Source organism: Lithobates pipiens, unplaced genomic scaffold (assembly GCF_037356315.1).
Source record: "Lithobates pipiens isolate NorthernLeopardFrog02 unplaced genomic scaffold, aLitPip1_a1.2 Scaffold_8, whole genome shotgun sequence".
Taxonomy (NCBI): domain Eukaryota; kingdom Metazoa; phylum Chordata; class Amphibia; order Anura; family Ranidae; genus Lithobates; species Lithobates pipiens.
This window is the reverse complement of record NW_027507903.1, coordinates 382983864-383003207: the sequence shown is the minus strand read 5'-3', so window position 1 is coordinate 383003207 and position 19344 is coordinate 382983864. Positions and strand designations below refer to the sequence as shown.

Genomic DNA, 19344 nt, shown 5'->3' with positions numbered 1-19344 from the left:
GCCCAGTGGCGGGGGACATCATCCCAAGCATCGAGAGCTGACTGCTCTCGTCAGGAACAGCTGGAACAGCTTTTCCCTGGGACCCACAGAACTGGACAGGAGGCGTCCAAGATGGCGCCAGCATCACAGGCCTCAAAGTGAGTCCCTGATCCCCTCTCCACAGTCAGTAAGTGACTCTGCCCCCCCAGCGTCCCCTGCCTCCATAGCCTCACCTGCAGGGGGATCAGATATGACCGACCCCTTAGAGCAGGGGTCTCAAACTGGTGGCGCTCCAGCTGTTGTAAAACTACAAGTCCCATAAGGCCTCTGCCTGTTGGAGTAATGCTTGTTACTGTCAGCCTTGCAATGCCTCATGGGACTTGTAGTTTCGCAACAGCTGTAGGGCCGCAAGTTTGAGACCCCTGCCTTAGAGGATGGTGACCCGGGAAGACCTCGAGCGCTTTACAATGAGGGTGGAGAAGGCTTTTAAGGAAGACATAGTGCAGCTTAAAACTGACACCTCACAGCTGGGGAAAAGATTGGAGACTTTGGAACAAAGGATGGATGATGTATCGCCTGCCATTTCCACATTTCAAACTAAATGCACTGTACAGAATCAGAAAATGTAAGCCCTGCTGTGTCAGATAATGTTAAGAACTGAAGTCAGCGGGCGAATGTCTGTATCCGTGGCCTACCTGAGGCCACTGGTCCCAGAGATATTGTGCCTACTCTGGTAGGCATATTACGGGAAATACTAGAGCTGCCTACCACAGCACCTATTGAGATAGACCGGTTCATCGGTCACTCAGGCCTCCCTCTCAAGATGTGGACAATCCCAGGGACGTCATCTGTAAGCTACACAAATACATGCTTAAGGACTATATTATGCAGAAAATGTGTGGGAAACCATATTTTGACTTGATGGGGCATGACTTTTCTTTTACAAAGATCTATCCCAACACACCCTCATGCAACGCAGGGCACTTCACCCCTTCTGGCTGCAGTCCAAGAGGCAGGCCTGACCTACCGCTGGGGTTTTTCCACATTTCTGGTCTACCCTCGAGTTGGATCCAGTTGACTTTTCAGACTGGAGAGGACTAATGGATTTCCCCGCCATCCAGCTTCCTCAACCTTGGCAGTCGGCCAAGTGTAGAAGCTGTAAAAGGGCCCACCAGCGCCCCTCATCTGGTTCATCCCCTGGTCCGTCTACCCTGCGAGACTGACACAACTTGTTCACCGTAGCCCATCCCCTACATACTTGACCCGCAAGGGCTAATGCTGAGACTTCTGCTTTTTGAAGGCCTCTGGGACTGCTCTCAGTCGATGATGGTATTTTGAATGCACAGAGATACCGTGATGAGATCCTGAGGCCCATTGTTGTGCCATTCATCCACGACCATCACCTCATGTTGCAGCGTGATAATTCATGGCTCCATGTTCCAAGGATCTGTACACAATTCCTGAAAGCTGACAACATCCCAGTTCTTGCATGGCCAGCATACTTACTGGACATGTCACCCATTGAGCATGTTTAAGATGGTCTGGATCAGCGTATACAACAGCGTGTTCCAGTTCCTGCCAATATCCAGCAACTTCGCAGAGCCATTGAAGAGGAATGGATCAACATTCCACAGGCCACAATCAATACCCTGATCAACTCTATGCGAAGGGGATGTGCTGCACTGTGTGAGGTAAATGGTGGTCACACCAGTTACCGACTGTTTTTTGGACCACCCCCCCCCCCCCCCCCATACGTTAAAACTTCACATTTTAGAGTGGCCTTTTATTGTGGCAAGCCTAAGGCAATAATCTATGCTGTCCAATCAGCATCTTGATTTGCCACACATGTGAGGTGAATAGATTGTCTCGGCAAAGGAGAAGTGCTCACTAACACAGATTTAGACAGATTTATGAATAATATTTGAGAGAAATTGAAAAAGTCGTAGAAAAGTTCAGCTCGTGATATATAGGGGCAAACACAAAAGTGTTGCATTCATAATTTTGCTCGGTGTATGTAGTGGTGTTATAACAACAAATTCATCGTGGTAAATAAATAAAGCTCAATTTATTGTTCACATAAAACTACACATGAAACTTACCTTCAGCTTGTTCTCTTTGCGATTTAGAATGACTGCAGTAATTTGTTGGTCCATAAATAAAAGGATTGTGATTAAAATTGCTGGAACACCAGAAAGCAAGCACACCCACCACGGATTTCTCCCAAATGGGAACACAAACCAACTTCTGTTTGGGTTTGTTGGCTTTTAAGAAAAAATAATAGATATTAAAACTACAGCTTTATAAAAGCACATTGATCTCTGCTCCCTTGTATGATTGATTACCAAATATTTTTCTTCCACATTTCAGTGAAATGTCCCCCAAAATATCCCTCATACATACATGATAACATGATATTTTGCCCATTAATGGGTATTGTGTTTAACCAATCCATTTATTTTGAATGGATTGCCAACGATCCACCTTGCGCAAATATTATGAAAATGTAGCTTTTTTTCAATACACTGCAATGCCCAATATACCAGAAATGTGCAGAGCTTTGTAATAAAAATAACTCACATTATGCAAATTAATCAAATCAAGGAAAAAAGAAAATCAACACTGAAGTTACTAGTGCCTCACACCCTAAAGTATAATTGCTACAATAGTCGTATGCACAAACCAAAAAACAATGAAGTTCAACACCTTTCTTCAAGTAAAGTGAGCAATAAACAAACTGTTGTCCACCACTCTATTAAAAAAAAAGCAAAAAACAAAACAAAACACAAAAGCAAAACTTTTATCCTAAAACATGACATGTGAAAATCAGACGTTATTTTTGATCTTGACAAAACTCAAACAAAAAGGGAGAAATCTTGATAGTATAATCCATAAATTTTATTAGTAAAAGACAAAGAGAGGCATTCTTAGTTTGTAACATGATATAAGCAGTCTCATATAGCTCACAATAGCACATGGAGTGCGTCTGAATCATCTGATGTGTATTATCCACAGGACTTTCTCTTAGGTCATTTTATTGCACTAATTTTGTTTTCCACTGAAAAATATTAGTTAAATAGAGTTGAAAGATCACATATTGTACCATTATGTGCACAGGAAAAAAAGCAAGTAAAAAGTCAAGTTGCTAGTGCCTCACACCCTCCTAAAAATTTAGGCGGGTGTGAGGCACTAGTAACTTTGCTTTTTATTTGCTTTTTTCCTGAGTTATTTTTATTACAAAGCTCTGCACATTTCTGCACATTTCTGGTATATATTTTTTGTTTTACTTTAAATTGGTATTTATCAGATTTGTGCACTTTGAGTTGTATTCAAAAAGTGTGGGCTTTAAAGGCAACTTGGGAAAAATATATAGGGATTTTTAAAAAGACAACTATGGACTTTCACAAAAAGTTTATACTCACCTAGGTAAATGCAGGATGGGGCTCTGCACTGAGAACTGAGAGATCAAAGCATTCTGTAAACAGAGAGCTGGGTAACTGTCAGTGTCTGGTTCTCTGCTCTGCCCCTACCACCACTGCACTCACTGGAGTGCTGGGGTGTGGAGGGGGCAGGAGTGCCTGGCTCTGGCTCTCAGCAGGTTGCTGAGAGGCTGAGCCAGCTGTCAGTGCAGGCTTCTGGGCAGATCCTGACCATATATGAAACTGGTGTGTGTGTGTTTGTGTGTTTGTGTGTGTGTTTGTGTGTGTGTGATAGCACTGGGCCAATATAAGCAAAAATGTGTTTTGATGGATCTACCATAAGCCTCGGTTTCTGCACAAGTGTCCCACACCACATTCAAATTGCACAGCCCTTGTGATCTGCAGCGGGTGTCAGTGCAATCTTACACCCAAAACAGAGGAGGCAAATGTAGTGCATTTGCCCACACAAGATCGCATGGTACAAAAGTACCAAGCGATCAGGTTGCAGCGTGGTTCCAAAACTGGTCCATGCATGATTTCGGTGTGATGCTGGGCACTTTGAGCCCTTTCAAAATGTGAAGAAGCCTTTCTGTATATGAAGGTGTAATCTCTTTTCCTCCAAAATTAAATGCTGCCTGCTTTCTGTTTAGCAAATACATAGTTTTTCTTCTTCACTGATGTGTGCTGCTGAGTCTGCACTGATGGGCACTAATGAGAGGGTACTTATGAGGAGGCGCTGATGAGGCTACACTCATTTATGGGCACTAATAGAAGGCACTGGTGGGAACTGACATGCACTCATAGGTTGCACTGATTGGCACAGATGGGACTGCACTGATCATCAGTGTAAACAATAAGCTGACAGGCTTGCTGGTTAACAGCTCTCCTTTAACCACGCAGACAGAATAGGTGAGGAAAGGACTGCTGATAACCAGTGTTCTGGCAAAATGTTGAACCCAGCAGAATATCGAGCTACATAACTATGACATGGAATCAGCTGTTGCAGAAAGCCACATGCACTGCATCATCTGTGCATGCGCAGTGCATCATCAATGACGTCAGGACATGGAATGTCAAATTCGTCAACCGACGGCCATCTTGCTATACCCCGCACTTGGCCATACTGAGCCTGCAGTCAGAAGACGGCAGTGGACATCTTTTTACACACACCCAAGTCTTGCATTCCACACTTATTTTTAACAGAAAACTCAGCTTATATAGGGCAAAAGAGTATTTAGAAGTCCGTGACACTGTTTTGATGTTGAATTTTAAAAGCAGCGCAAATCCGGCAGATCTGACAGAACACCTCTGCTTTTAAAATTCAACATAAAAAGAGTGCGATGGATTTTAAAATACAGTATTTAATTATAAAAGCTCAGTTTAGTGTTAAAAATAAGCATGGAATGCAAGCTGGGTGTAAAAAGGTGTCCGCTGCTGCCTTCTCACTGCAGGCTTAGTACGGCCGAGTGTGGGGTGTAGCAACATGGCTGCCGGTTGATGAATTTGACTAGACATGTGCAAAAGGAAAAAATTTGTTTAGTTTCGTTTTAATTCGTTAATTAATTAATTTAGTTTAGTAATATTCGTTAAATTCGTTTTTGTATTTCGTTTAGTTTTCTATGGAATTCGAAAAATCGGTCGCATTCGAAAATATTTCAACCAAATTCAAAAATATTTCAACCAAATTCAAAAATATTTCTACCGAATTCAAAATGATTTCAACATGATATATATATATAGAGAATGACATTTTGCGACCCGACTTTGGGGCCCCGTAACTCTGGGTCACTTGGTGCTAGAAACCCCAAATTTGGAGCTAGTTCTACTGTGTTTGCATACCAAATTTGGGGTTCCTAGCTATAAGTGGCCCCGAGATACATGGCCTCAAAGTCGGGTCGCAAAATGTAATTTTTCAAATTTGATTCGAATTTTGTTTGAATTCGTTAGCATTGTAATTCGGTAATTCGGATGTATCCGAATGTCCGAATAATGAAAATTCGTCCGAATTTTGATTCGGAACGAAACGAAATGCACATGTCTAAATTTGACATAGCTTCAGTAAGTATGTAAATGGCCTACACCCAGGGCCCGACTTACCATTGGGCTTGACTGTGTTCAAGCCCATGGGCCCCTCCCAATAGGGGGCCCTGCCCAATAGGGGGCCCCACGGGCCCCGCCGAGATACATAGCTGAGTGTACTCAGCTTGGCTCCACTCACAGTCACGCCCAGTCCCGCCCTATGATGGACATAACACAGGGACTGGGCATGATTGTGAGCCAAGCCGAGTATACTCGGCTACTCTCGGCTCCGCTCAGGACTGCGAGAGGACCGGAGAGCCGCCGAGAGGACCCAAGAGCCGCCGAGATACACAGGACTCTGTATCTTAGTGGCACCATTTTTTAACTTCAAGACTGCAATGACAAGGCTGCAAATGACACTGGACAAGGCTGCAGATGACAAGGCTACACTGACAAGGCTGCAGATGGATGGACAAGGCTGCAGATGGACACTGATAAGGGTGCATTTATTTGCATTTAAATGTAAGTTTTTCCTTAAAATTCCCTCCTAAACTTGGGGCGCGTGTTATATGCAGATAAATAGGGTAATGTATAGAAGGTAGGGCCCAAAAGTGACTCAAGCCCAGGGGTCCCCACCACCCTAAGTCCTGCCCTGCCTACACCTATTGCAAGGGCATTATTCAGCTTTAGTCGAATCTACACAGCTTGTTTTCATCAACAGACCCGCCATAATTGTACAGGCATTTTTTTTTGTAAAGGTGAATTAACCCTTTAAAACCAGCAACTTAATTTTTGTTATCCTTGGTGTGGGTTTAAGCTCAAAACAAACAATTCTGTATAAAATGTTGCAGTCTTACCTTAAATTCACTTGGAACTATTAGTTTAGGAGTTTCAATGCCACAAATAATATCAAAAGCACAAAAAACTACGATTGTTAGTATCACTGAAAAATCACCAGTCAGCTTGCGTATCTGTGAAAAAGAGATAACAGTTAAACAATCAAATGCTGGTGAAGAAAGACAAAATGTAAGCAATTATACAGTGCTATTAACCACTTTCAGACCACCCGCCTGCAATGTACTGCGGACAAGTGGCCCATTCAGGCAAACTGACATACTGCCCTGCTTCTGTTTTTTTTTTCATATTCCTTTATTAAACATATTTCAATATTACAGACCAAGTTACAGCATCAATACATATTTTATAGCTTTGTTTCATTGTACCGCTAGTACACACTTTCCTCCTTTCCATATATTCGATTGGTCCGTAAAAGACATAATTTAGAAATTTTTGTCTTTTCTTTCTTCCTTACCACTATCATATATAGGGATGAGCTTGGTGTTCGAGTCAAACGCACGTTCGACTCGAACACCAGCTGTTTGCCCGTTCGGCGAAGCCAGAACTCTGTGGGCCATTCGTGCCAAATTTGTGTGGCGTTCACGGCCCACAATGCACTGCGCCATCGCAGTGCATTGCTGGCTCATGATTGGCCAAGCATGCACTGTGACCCCGCATGCTTGGCCAATCATAGCGCCGGCAGCGAGGAGAGCCATGATTGGCCACAGGCAGGATGCCTGTGGCCAATTATAGCGCGGCGGCCTTGTGTAGTGTTCCGGCGTCTGCAGTTAGTGGGTGTTGTGTGCCTTCAGCACAGTATACACCTGTATCTACCCTTTATTGCTGTTCTCTAATTGAGCCATCTGCAGGAGTTAGTGGGTGTTGTGTGCTTCCAGTGCAGTATACACCTGTATCTACCTATATTGCTGTTCTTTAATAGAGCAATTTGCAGGAGTTAGTTGGTGTTGTGTGCCTCCAGCGCAGTATACACCTATATCTACCTATATTGCTGTTCTCTAATTGAGCCATCTGCAGTTGTTAGTGGGTGCTGTGTGCTTCCAGCGCAGTATACACCTGTATCTACCTATATTGCTGTTCTCTAATTGAGCCATCTGCAGGAGTTAGTTGGTGTTGTGTGCCTCCAGCGCAGTATACACCTGTAGCTACCTATATTGCTGTTCTCTAATTAAGCCATCTGCAGGAGTTGGTGGGTGTTGTGTGCTTCCAGTGCAGTATACACCTGTAGCTACCTATATTGCTGTTCTCTAATTGGGCCATCTGCAGGAGTTAGTGGGTGTTGTGTGCTTCCAGCACAGTATACACTTGTATCTACCTATATTGCTGTTCTCTAATTGAGCCATCTGCAAGAGTTAGTTGGTGTTGTGTGCCTCCAGCGCAGTATACACCTGTAGCTACCTATATTGCTGTTATTTAATTGGGCCATCTGCAGGAGTTAGTTGGTGTTGTGTGACTTACAGGATGTCCTGAAGCAGGCCAGGAAAGTCTGTGTGCATTTCCGCCGATCATTTAATGCCAGTGCTCGGCTGGCTGAGCTCCAAAAGAAGTTGAACCTGCACAAGAACTGCTTTATATGCGACATCCCCACCAGGTGGAACTCAACATTGGCCATGCTGCAGCGGCTGCACATGCAGCAGAGGGCCATCAATGAGTACCTGTGCAACTATGGTACCAGGACTGGGTCAGGGAGCTCGGTTTTTTACTCATTACGCCAGTGGGGCATGATCAGGGATGCATGCACTGTCCTGTCACCATTTGAGGAGGCCACGAGGATGGTGAGCAGTGACAGTGCATGCATCAGTGCATGCATCTTGTCCACTTGTTGGTGCATATGCTGCTTGGAATAATGGACAGGGCACTTGAGGCAGAACAGAGACAGGAAGAGGAGGACTTCCTTGCCTCTCAAGGCCCCCTTTATCCAGACAGTGTTCCTGCTGTCCCACCCATCACACAGGAATGGGACGAGGAGGAGGAGGAGGAGGAGGAGGATGATGATTGTGTCAGCATGGAGGTTGGAGCCTGGCACTCAGCATCAGCAGTCTTGTAGTGATGATTTACAATCCCAAGAAACCCGTGGACTTCTACGTGGCTGGGAGGAGGTGGCTGCAGATCGTGTTGTCCTTAGTGACCCAGAGTACTCCAGATGGAATGCCTCAGCTAACTTACGCTGCATGGCCTCCCTGATCCTGCAAAGCCTGTGGAAGGATGCTCGTATTCTTCGGATCAAGGAGAGGGACCATTACTGGCTGGCCACTCTCCTTGATCCACGGTACAAGGGTAAGGTTGCCGACCTTATCTTGCCATCACAGAGGGAGGAGAGGATGAGATATCTCCGGGAGGCCTTGCAGAAAGGTCTGTGCAACGTGTTCCCAGAGACTGGGAGGTTACAAACTCCTGGTCCTGGACGTGTTGCTGAGGCTTCGGTCAGAAGGAGCGGTGGAGAAGGTGGCCGTCTGACCGATGCGTTCAGACAATTTTTTAGTCCGCAGCCCCAAGATATGATCGGTTCCAGCAACCATCACCAGCGTCTGATTTACATGGTGAAGGAATACCTAGGGGCAAGGTCAGACTTGGACACCTTTCCCACCGAAAATCCTCTGGCTTACTGGGTCTTGAGGATGAATCACTGGCCAGAGCTTGCACAATATGCAATTGATCTACTGGCCTGTCCTGCATCCAATGTTCTTTCGGAACGCACATTCAGTGCTGCTGGTGGCTTTGTAACCAATCACAGGGTGCGCCTGTCCACCGACTCGGTTGATCGACTGACCTTCATAAAGATGAATCAGTCTTGGATCACCACCAGCTACCAAGCATCTGAAGCTGATGTAACCGAATAATTTGTTTTGCAATATCACATCCCTTCAAGACTGCCTATGCTGATGCTGAGTGACTGTCCTGTTATGTTGACTGTCTATCCTCTTCCTCCTCCACTGATATCTTGGAAGAACATTTTTGGTTCTGGGTGATGCCACCAGCCCAATTTTTCAGCCCTTGTTTAACAGGGGCGTGTAATTACAAATTTTGATGCAGTGCTTGGCAGCAGGGTTCATTCCTGAACTCCAACTAGAGTATATGGTAGAGGTGGCAGTGTATAGGCCCAATTTTTCAGCCCCTGTTTAACAGGGGCATGTAATACAATTTTTGATGCAATGCTTTACAGCAGGGCTCATTCCTGCACTCCAACTAGAGTATCTGGGAGAGGTTGCAGTGTTGTGGCACCAGCAAGCAGTGCCTAAGGCCCAATTTTTCAGCCCCTGTTTAACAGGGGCATGTATTACAATTCTTGATATAATATTTCACAACAGCGCCACCGTTCCTGTGCCCACCGAGAGTAACTGTGAGGACTTATAGTGTTGTGGCACCAGCACCACCACCACAACCACCAAAGGCCCAATTTTTCTACCACTGTTCAACAATGGCATGTAATTACAATTCTTGATATAATCGTTCACAGCAGGGTGCTCCAGCGCCCACCAAGAGTCACTTTGAGGGCTTACAGTGTTGTGGCAACACCAACACCTTCTTCCGCCATTTCTACAGAGAATATAGGGCAGGCCCCTACTTTCAAACATCCAACTTACAAACGTCTCCTACTTGCAAACGGAAGGAGACAACAGGAAGGGAGATAAAAAAAGACGGACGGCAAAACAAAATTATACAGGGGTGATAACCCTTCCCTATGTTTTCCATAAAGCTTAAAAATAGATTTTTTGACTGGAGCTACACTTTAAAAATGTACCAGTCCAAAATTACAAACAGATTCTACTTAACACAACAAACCTACACAGTCCCTGTCTTGTTTGCACCGCCTGTATACTCCTGTTCTGTGTATATAGGGCCTGGGGGCCCCACACCTTTCCTTTTTTTAATATGGGTACGGGGTTCCCCTTAATATCCGTACAAGACCCAAAGGGGCTGGTAATGGGCAGGGGGGCTACCTATGCCATTTTTCTCAATGATTTTCATCCATATTGCCGGAACCAGATATTACATTAAAAACGCAAGCAGTTTTAAATGACTTTTTTTCCATTAAATGTCATTTTGTGCAGGGACTGTTCTAAACACGGGAAACACGTGGCACTTCACAGTCATACTATAGACACCCCCAAGGCACGATATTTAAATGAATATTTCACTTTTTTTTTTCACTTTAATCGTCATTAAAATCAGTGCTCCCGAAAAAACGTCAGTTTTTAAAAACATTTTAGGCACTGACCCATGTCCCCTGGGGCAGGAGTCAGGTCCTCAAACCCTTTTTTTTTGTTAAACAATCATTTAATTGAGTTTTCAGTGGTATACAAATTGCCCACGCAGGGGCAAAACATTTCCCATGCAGGGGTAAACCTTCAACTGTGGCAACAGGCCACATAAGAACACATTCTCTTAACATACAATCTGTTCCTGATGCGGCAACAGGCCGCATCAGGGCAGGTTAAAACAATACAACCTTAACTAGCTATACCCCAATGTGGGGAGAGGGTATTGCAGGAGTATTTGTGCTAAGTGTTATATGTACAGGATAAAATATCATAGGAGCATTTGGGTCAACCTATCGTCCCACTATGACCTTAATAGAGAACTATGGATTATTCACTACATCAGTTGCCGTAGTGGTATCATCCAACCAGCAGGTCCACACCTTCTCAAATTTTTGTGGACAACCCCTGCTCGAGTAGGTGGCCTTATAGAGGGGCAAACTAGCGTTCACCAGGTTTTTCCAGAATTTGATGGAGGGGGGAGACGATTGCTTCCAGGTCATGGTGATGGCCTTTTGTGCATAGTACAATAACAAGGATATGAGTGTTTTCCTAGCTCTGAGGATCGAAATTTGCTCCACTAGCCCCAGCAGACAATATTTAGGATCACAAGGGATACTGATCTTAGTAGTCCTGACTATCACCAGGAGAACCTCCTTCCAGTAACACTCAATTGCTGGACAAGTCCAGAAGATGTGAATGAAGTCTCCTGGCCGATAGGAGCATTGCCAGCACACCAAGGAATGCATCGGCGACATCTGATGCAATCTGTGGGGCATGTAGTGGGCCCTATGAACAATTTTGTATTGGACTAATTTGTCCCTGGCTGACACCAAAAGGGAGAATGGAAAATCCCAAACCTCCCTCCAGTCATCATCATCTAACTCCGGTATGTCCTCCACCCATTTCCTGCGGAGGGAGGACAACTCGGGGACGGCAGCGACCAGCAGGGACCCATAAATCTGAGACATGGGTTTCTCCAGGTCTTTTACCCGAAGGATGGATTCAAGCTCAGGGTATTCTAGCACGACCGGTTGACCTAAAAATTGAAATCGATACGCATGTGCTATTTGAAGATAATGAAAATGGGCCCACGCTGGCATATTGAATTTAGTGCGTAGTACATGAAAGGAAGTAAGTTCCCCGTTAGTGATAACATGTTCGAGAGTCAGGATTTTACATTTGGCCCAGGCCTGCGGGTCCGGGATGGTACTAAACTGCGGGAGGCTAGGATTCAGCCACAGGGGGGGGTGTGGGGAGACCAGGAGTTCGGCAGGGGTGCCCTCAGCGCCTCCCCCGCCCTCCACGCCCTGATAGTGGTGCACATAGAAGGGGTGAGGCAGTGAGGAGTTTTTAGCCCCCTGAATATCAACCCCTCAAGGACCCCAGAGACCCCACTATAGCTGCCTCCAGGACCGTTGCAGCATTGGTCAGGTCCGGCCGCAACCACCAGTGGGCGGTTACAAGCTGAGTAGCTAAAAAATATTTGTGGCAATCAGGAAGAGCCAACCCCCCATTACCCACAGGCCTGGTGAGAGTAGTATATCTGAATCTAGGGGACTTGGGTCCCCAAATGAAGGAGAGGAAAAGCTGTTTCAGAGAGTTAAAGAAGGTTTTAGTCAGCCATTGTGGGGAGTTCCTAAAAATGTACGTAAGCTTGGGAAGGATCTTCATTTTTAGAAGATTAATGCGGCCTATAAGGGAGAGGGGAAGATTGCCCCACGCCTTCAATTTGGACTTGATCCCTACCAAAACAGGTTCAAGATTAAGCCGGACAAAGTCCCTGCTCTCTCTTGAGATAATAATACCCAAGTAGGTAAACCTATCCACCCACTGAAGCGTGGTAGAGGATGGAGAGGTCTTGGCCCCTTCGTCCACCGGGAAGAGTTGAGACTTATGCCAATTCACCTTCAACCCGGTGAAGACAAAGAAGGCATCCATGATTCCGAGCGCGCCCTGCAAAGAGTCACCAGGGTCATTCAAAAAGAGCTGAAGATCATCTGCATACAGAGCCACTCTCTCCTCCAGCCAGCCCACCCGAAGACCACGGACCTCAGCCGAACTCCTGAGAGCCTCAGCAATAGGTTCCATGGCTAGGGCAAACAAGGCCGGGGAAAGAGGGCAGCCCTGCCTGGTGCCCCTCTGAAGGGGGAACGAAGGAGACAAGGAGCCATTCAGTTTAATGCATGCCAGGGGACCAGTGTACAATGTGCGTATCCAGTCAATAAACCGCAGTGGGAAACTTGATTATCGTGGGGGGCATGAATGTTGGAAAACAGTCTGCGAATATTGATATCCGTGGACCTACCTGGCATAAAGCCAGTTTGATCAGAATCAATCAGAGATTTGATTACTTTATTAAGTCTAATGGCCAGTATTTTAGTCAATATTTTTAAATCGCAGTTGAGTAGAGCTATCGGCCTGTAAGAGGCGCACTGTTTGGGGTCCTTATTAGGCTTTGGAATGAGAACAATATGGGCCTCTCTCATAGGAGGGGGGCAGGGAGCCCTGTTGAAGACAGGAGCGATACATGTGAGCCAGCCTGGGGGCAAGTAGTTCTACGTGGGCTCTATAATACTCTATGGGTAGCCCATCCTGCCGGGAAGGACCTGATGGCCATCGTGACCTCCTCTGGCGTGATCTCTGAAACAAGGAGCTGTCGCTCCGCATCAGAGAGCCACCCCAATGCCAGCGTATCTAACAATGAGGTCATTGGTGCAGGGTCAAAGCAGTCAGGGAGCGAGGAGACATACAGAGAGGTATAAAACCCGGTGAACGCAGTTAAAATATCCTCCGGAGAGGTAACCAGTGCCCCGTCCTCCGTGAGTATTTCAGGAATAACCGTTACAGACCTGTCCTGCTGCGCCAGCATAGCTAGTAGTTTGCTATTCTTATCTCCATATTCAAATTATTTCTGTCTGCTGTCTTGTAGCCCCAGCCTGGTGGTGTTTGAGACATGGAGATGCAGTTCTCTCCTGAGCGACAAAAGGTGATCAAAGTTAGGGACCGTCGTCGAGGCGGAGTACTGATCTAGAGCCTCCTCAACCCTGTGCTGCAAATCAGATACCCTGTCCCCAAGTTCTGCTCTGACTGCCGCCACAGCAGAAATATACTGTCTCCTACTGTAGGCTTTGGAAGCATCCCACGTCATCTCCAGGGAGGCTGACCCCACATTGCGCACCCAGTAGTCCTGCAAAGAGGGGGCAACTCTGTCGTGAACCGTTACGTTATTGATCCAATGGGGCTGTAGCCTCCAAAGGACTTTACTCCTTGTTTTGGTGGTCCTGATAATCAATTTAAGGGGGTGGTGATCCGATAGACCGGAGGGAAGGTAGCTGGCCTCCTGGACATTAGCCAGGAGGAGGTCATTTGCAAATGCCAGATCAATGTGGGAGGACGTTTTGAACGTGGAGGAAAAACAGGAGTATGCTCTATCCTGGGGGTGAAGCCATCTCCACACCTCCTGAAAGTCTGTTGCTAGGGCCCACGAACCAAGATCATGATTGAAAGTCGCTTATGGGGAGGGTCTATCTAGGTCACGGGACAATGTGGCGTTAAAATCACCCATAAACAGCGCCGGGCAATGCAGAGCCAACCTCTCATATAAAGTGTACAAAACCTGCACCTGGCTCGGAGGAGGCAGGTACACGTTTACAATAACATATTTCTTATTATAGATGCTCAACACCACCATAGCAAATTTCCCCTGGGGATCCAAGTGAACCTCATGGATCAGACATGGCACTCGCTTACTGATCAGTATCGACACCCCTCGAGAGTACGAGGAGTAGGTCGCATGCAGCGCCCTTTGCACCCAGGGTTTTTTCAGAGCCAGAACCTTACTACCAGTTAAATGTGTTTCCTGCAGCAGGACTATGTGGGGATTATGTAATTTTAGATATTGAAATAACAGCGAGCGCTTGTATTTGGAGTTGAGTCCCCTGACGTTCCATGATAGAATAGTTAGCAACTCAGTATCAGAGGAGGCCATCACGTGACGTCAGGGGGAAACGAAAACAGGATGATCCCAGGCAACCAGTAGGTGTAGGCAAACCCAAATTTAGTACACACATTCTTTAGTAGTCGAACAGCACATAATTGAAACTTAGCTTTAAGACAAAAACCCCCTCCCCACAGAACATATAAAACCCTACCCCAACATCACAAGAACCGAGGTCGATGACCAAAACACTAGGCCATCTACCCATACAAATCGATGTGGGATTTCTTCCCATAACTTTAGAACTTCAGATCACTGAGGCCCCCGGATGGTGGGCCACAGGTGGGTATAGTCCTTCCCAGTAGAGTCCGCCCCAATTTTGGAAAGAAAAGTCTTGGAGGGAGAACGGGGTGGGGAAGTAGACAGGGGGTGCGTCTCAAACAGAAAGTGGGTAACTCAGTGGCCTCCAGTGGAGCTCCTTAGGCAGGAGTAATCACAGTCGATCCCGCTATGCAGGACAAATAAACTGTAAGGCCAAAGCTGGATTCAATGGGGAGGAAGGGCCGGGAACAAAGTACAAATGTTTCCAGGATTCTACCCGGGTCGAGTCATTGAAGAAGAAGAGGGATACTTTGCTACCCCCCGGCAATCACGTTCAGCCATTCCAAGCCCCCGACCACAGATGATCAACGGGCATCCAGCCACGCCGCCGCAGCCTCCGGGGTGTCAAAAAAGCGGGTGTTATCACCGTCAGTAAGTCGTAACCTGCTGGGATACAGTAGACCAAAATGAATTCCTCTTTCTCTGAGCCGGCGTCTCACATCGGTAAAGGACTTGTGTCGTTGCTGCACTTCCTGAGAGAAGTCCGGAAAGAATAGAAGTTTGGTGTTCTCATACTTGATTCAGGTACGAGCCACCGCCAGGATGCGGTTCCTGTCATGGTGATTTAACAGCCGCTGCAGGAAGGGGCGCGGAGGTGCCCCCGGCCTCGGAGGGAGTGGTGGGATCCTGTGGGCTCTGTCCACCACGAAGGTGGGTGGCAACTCCCCCAGGTTGAACAAGGTGGACAGGAGTCCTTCAGCAAACTCAGCGGGCCTAGGGCCCTCAGCCCTTTCAGGAAGTTCAAGTATGCGGATATTGTTGCGCCGCAGGCGATTTTCAGTATCAATTGCACATTCTTGCAGCGCCTTCACCTGAATCTGCAAGGCCTTCACTTCTCTGGAGTCTGAGCGGACCGTATCCTCCACCACGGAGATTCTATCCTCCACTTCAGCGACCCGCGAGTGGAACTTATCTATGTCCTGGCGGATGAGACCAACATCTACACTCAAGAAGTCAATCTTGGCTGTTAGGGTTTCTTTACAGGATGTTATGGCTGCCAAGATCTCCGCTCCCGTGGGAGCCCCCACCTCCCCGGAATCGACGGCCTCCCACGCGTCGGACGCCATCAAAGCCGCGGAACGCCTCGAAGATGAGGCAGTGGCCAGCAGGGGGGCACGAGGAGTCCTGGAGCCGGATTTAGAACAGCGGGTCTTAGGGTGGCCCATCCGAGGTTCACCCCGCGGTGAGGGAGGATCCTGGGGGATGTTGCGGTGAAGAGCCTGTTACCAACTGGAAGGGGCAGCAAGCGCCCGGGTTCTCCTTGCAGGTCAGAGGATAGGAGTGGGTGAGCTACTTGCTCAGCAGGGCACAAACACAGCAGGGGGAGACACAGAGGGCAGAAAAGTACTTGTGCTGTTGGGTACACGGGGGGGAGCAGTACGTCACCTCCGGGGCACAGCGGCAGTCTCTAGGGGGGCAACACTATGATGCTGCAGTACTACACGAAAGACCCAAGGATGAAGATGAGGAGTGAGTCCAGGAAAGCAGGGTACCAGATGATGGCTATAAGGGATCCCCCTCTCCTCCCCCCGGCCCCCTCCCTGACCAACCTTTGTCCTGGAACTTCCAGCGGGCATAGAGGGAGCTGGTGTCCTGCCTCCTGTAGACAGCGGAGCCCCAGGCCGTGGATGATGGGTGCAGGGTAGACCCCAAGATGGCCGTGAGGTCTGACGTGCCAAACAGTCCCGCCAAGCACTATCCGCCGGTCAGGCCCCGCAAATTTTAGCTGGATTGGGTGCAGGGGACCTCCGATGGTCTCGGGAGGCGAACAGGGGAGTCCCCAGGTAGTCATAGGAGGAGGATGGCGGCAGGCCTCGGGCACTCCGGAGCAGCTTTGCGGGGTCCTCTCAGCTCATCCAGCCCACACACCGCCTCACACCTTCCCAGGGGCGACCGCCGTGTGTGCGCCGTGGTGCACTGCCTCCTCACCCGCAAAGCACAGTATCGGAGCCCGGGGGGCTGGAGGCGAGGTAGGCCGCAAGATGGCGGCGGCACCACGGTGGAGGAGGCCGGACACAGCCCTGTAATTCACTGATCGGCGGCCGAGCAGGGTAATATCCACCAGGGCTGCTGCGGATGGCTGCAGACGTCAGGTAGGGATGGTGTGGAGACTTGTCCTGCAGTATAGGGCCCAGGATGGATGCGGATGGGATCAGGATGGCGGAGCTCCACTGAAACACGTCCTGCTCCTGTTACATCTGGACACGCCCCCCCCCCCCCCCCCCAAACCCTTTTTAGGACAATATCTTGCATATTAGCCATTAAAATTAGCACTTTTTATTTCGAACCCCCTTCCTCTCTCCACTGAACACAAGGAGGAACGATCTAGTACAAAAGCAAAAGCAAAGGCGCTTCTTTAAAAAGAAGAAGAAAAAAAAACAGGGGAAAGGATAAAGGTGGGGACAGGGAAGGGAAGCGGGCAAGGGAGGGGACAAGGAAGAAGCAAAAAAAATAATTTTTTTTTTTTGTCTCTTCTCTTTTATAGGACAGAGAAAAGTTATTTTCCTAGTCACATTCTATCACCTTTTATCACACTTTTAATTTTTAATCATATTTTTACTCACATCTTTGTTGTCCCTCAAAGGGATTAAGAAACTATCCTTTCACTTTCTTCCTAAAAAGTTCAATTTCCTTGCACAACATCAGTGCTGCTGACAAGCGATGAAATATATTGCTCATTTTTGTCAAGCCAAGATGCTGTCGCCTTATAATTATAAAAGAAAAAAGTTTCTCCTCTAGTTATAATCCTTAATTTGGCAGGATAAAGCATGGCATATTGAACTTGAACATCACAAAGTCGCCTTTTAACATCTTTAAATTTAGCTCTTTGCTTTTGAACCTCAACAGAATAGTCTGGAAAAAAGGAAATTCTAGATCCACGGAGAGGGGGACAAGGAAGGTGGGACTTTATATGATGCACATGATAGCAAAACATAATACCAGTTGAACAGGGGAATTTTATTCACATAGCAGTATAATACATTGTTATTATCGAATAAGATGTATAACATGATAACTAAAATAATAGCAAAAATGACAACAGGGACATCAAAAGACATAACCACTGGTATTCATGGTAGATAAATAAACATAATAATTTGATAACAATGGTATCTCAGAAAATAATCATTGTGAAATTCCATAGTTCAACATGGACAAGCTTGGATAAAATCAATGTTGCGCATTAATATCTGCAGGACCTATGGCCTCGCTGAGCCAGATGAGGTAGGAATCAAGTAATAACTGAACAAAAATAAAATTTCGTCTTTCAGATCGCCGCACGTTTGTTACAGACGCGTCATACTCGTGGGTAATGGGGGAGTGATTTTGGTCCCGTTCGGCTGGAGAGGATTCTCCGACCAGCGGCGCCTTTTCTCCTCCCTCGCACTATGCCACGTTGCGTGACGATGGTGGGCGGTGCTGTGGTGACGCATATATGGGCGTCTCTCTGGGCGTTCTTGGCACTCAAGGCTTCCTGTACTTTTCACTCCACACCGTGCTATTTTTCTCTCTCTAGCTGGTGCTTGGTTTTCACAGGTAATCGTCTTTGTCGCACTTTTCTTTGTTTGGCCAACCAGCCTCTATATTCACTTTTCACAAATAGTTTTTTGTCACTTTTTAGGCAGTCTATTACTGCCAATTGTTAATTCATCACCTTTTTCTCCACTAGCACGGTGTGCTTTATTTCATATCTTCACTTTAGTCACCCCTAGTGATTTCTTATTTCAATCTTGACTGTTTTCTTTACAGAGTACCTTTGTGGTCCCTAGCCCGCCCTGAATGTAGCCTGCCTGGGTCGCCACTATTGCTGTCTGCCACGGCCCCCGGTTGGAGACCATTTCGGACGCCTTTGGCCCCTTCCCGCCCTATCATTAGCCAGCTGCTCTAATCAGTAAGTTCGCACTCTTCGTGCGGTCGGGGGTATTATTCTACCCCTGTTTATGGGTTTTATTTTATTACTTTACATTACTATTTTTTTTTCATTTTTTTTCCGTTTTGCTCCTTTTTAGAAACTCACGTGCATGCTCCTGACGAGTGGCGCATCAGCCACGAAACGCGTAGAGATATTTGTTGCCGTGCGTCTACCCAATTTTATTTTTGTTCAGTTATTACTTGATTCCTACCTCATCTGGCTCAGCGAGGCCATAGGTCCTGCAGATATTAATGCGCAACATTGATTTTATCCAAGCTTGTCCATGTTGAACTATGGAATTTCACAATGATTATTTTATATACCATTGTTATCAAATTGCTTAATGTTTATTATTATGTTTATTTATCTACCATGAATACCAGTGGTTATGTCTTTTGATGTCCCTGTTGTCATTTTTGCTATTATTTTAGTTATCGTGTTATACATCTTATTCGATAAGAACAATGTATTATACTGCTATGTGAATAAAATTCCCCTGTTCAACTGGTATTATGTTTTGCTATCATGTGCCTCATATAAAGTCCCACCTTCATTATTCCCCTCTCCGTTGACCTTAAAGGG

General features: G+C 46.7%; 1 protein-coding gene across 6 annotated transcripts in view; it reads right to left on the bottom strand.

Moving 5' to 3' along the window:
* The window catches only part of LOC143964154 (electrogenic sodium bicarbonate cotransporter 1-like), a 1025456-nt gene that overhangs the window by 198338 nt on the left and 807774 nt on the right, over positions 1-19344 (bottom strand). For all 6 annotated transcript variants that reach the window (XM_077473848.1, XM_077473849.1, XM_077473846.1 and 3 more), the window contains 2 exons: positions 6272-6385; positions 2079-2240 (listed from right to left, as the gene is read on the bottom strand). In XM_077473848.1, coding sequence (XP_077329974.1) covers positions 2079-2240; positions 6272-6385 — 276 coding nt within the window. The remainder of the gene's footprint in view (positions 1-2078; positions 2241-6271; positions 6386-19344) is intronic.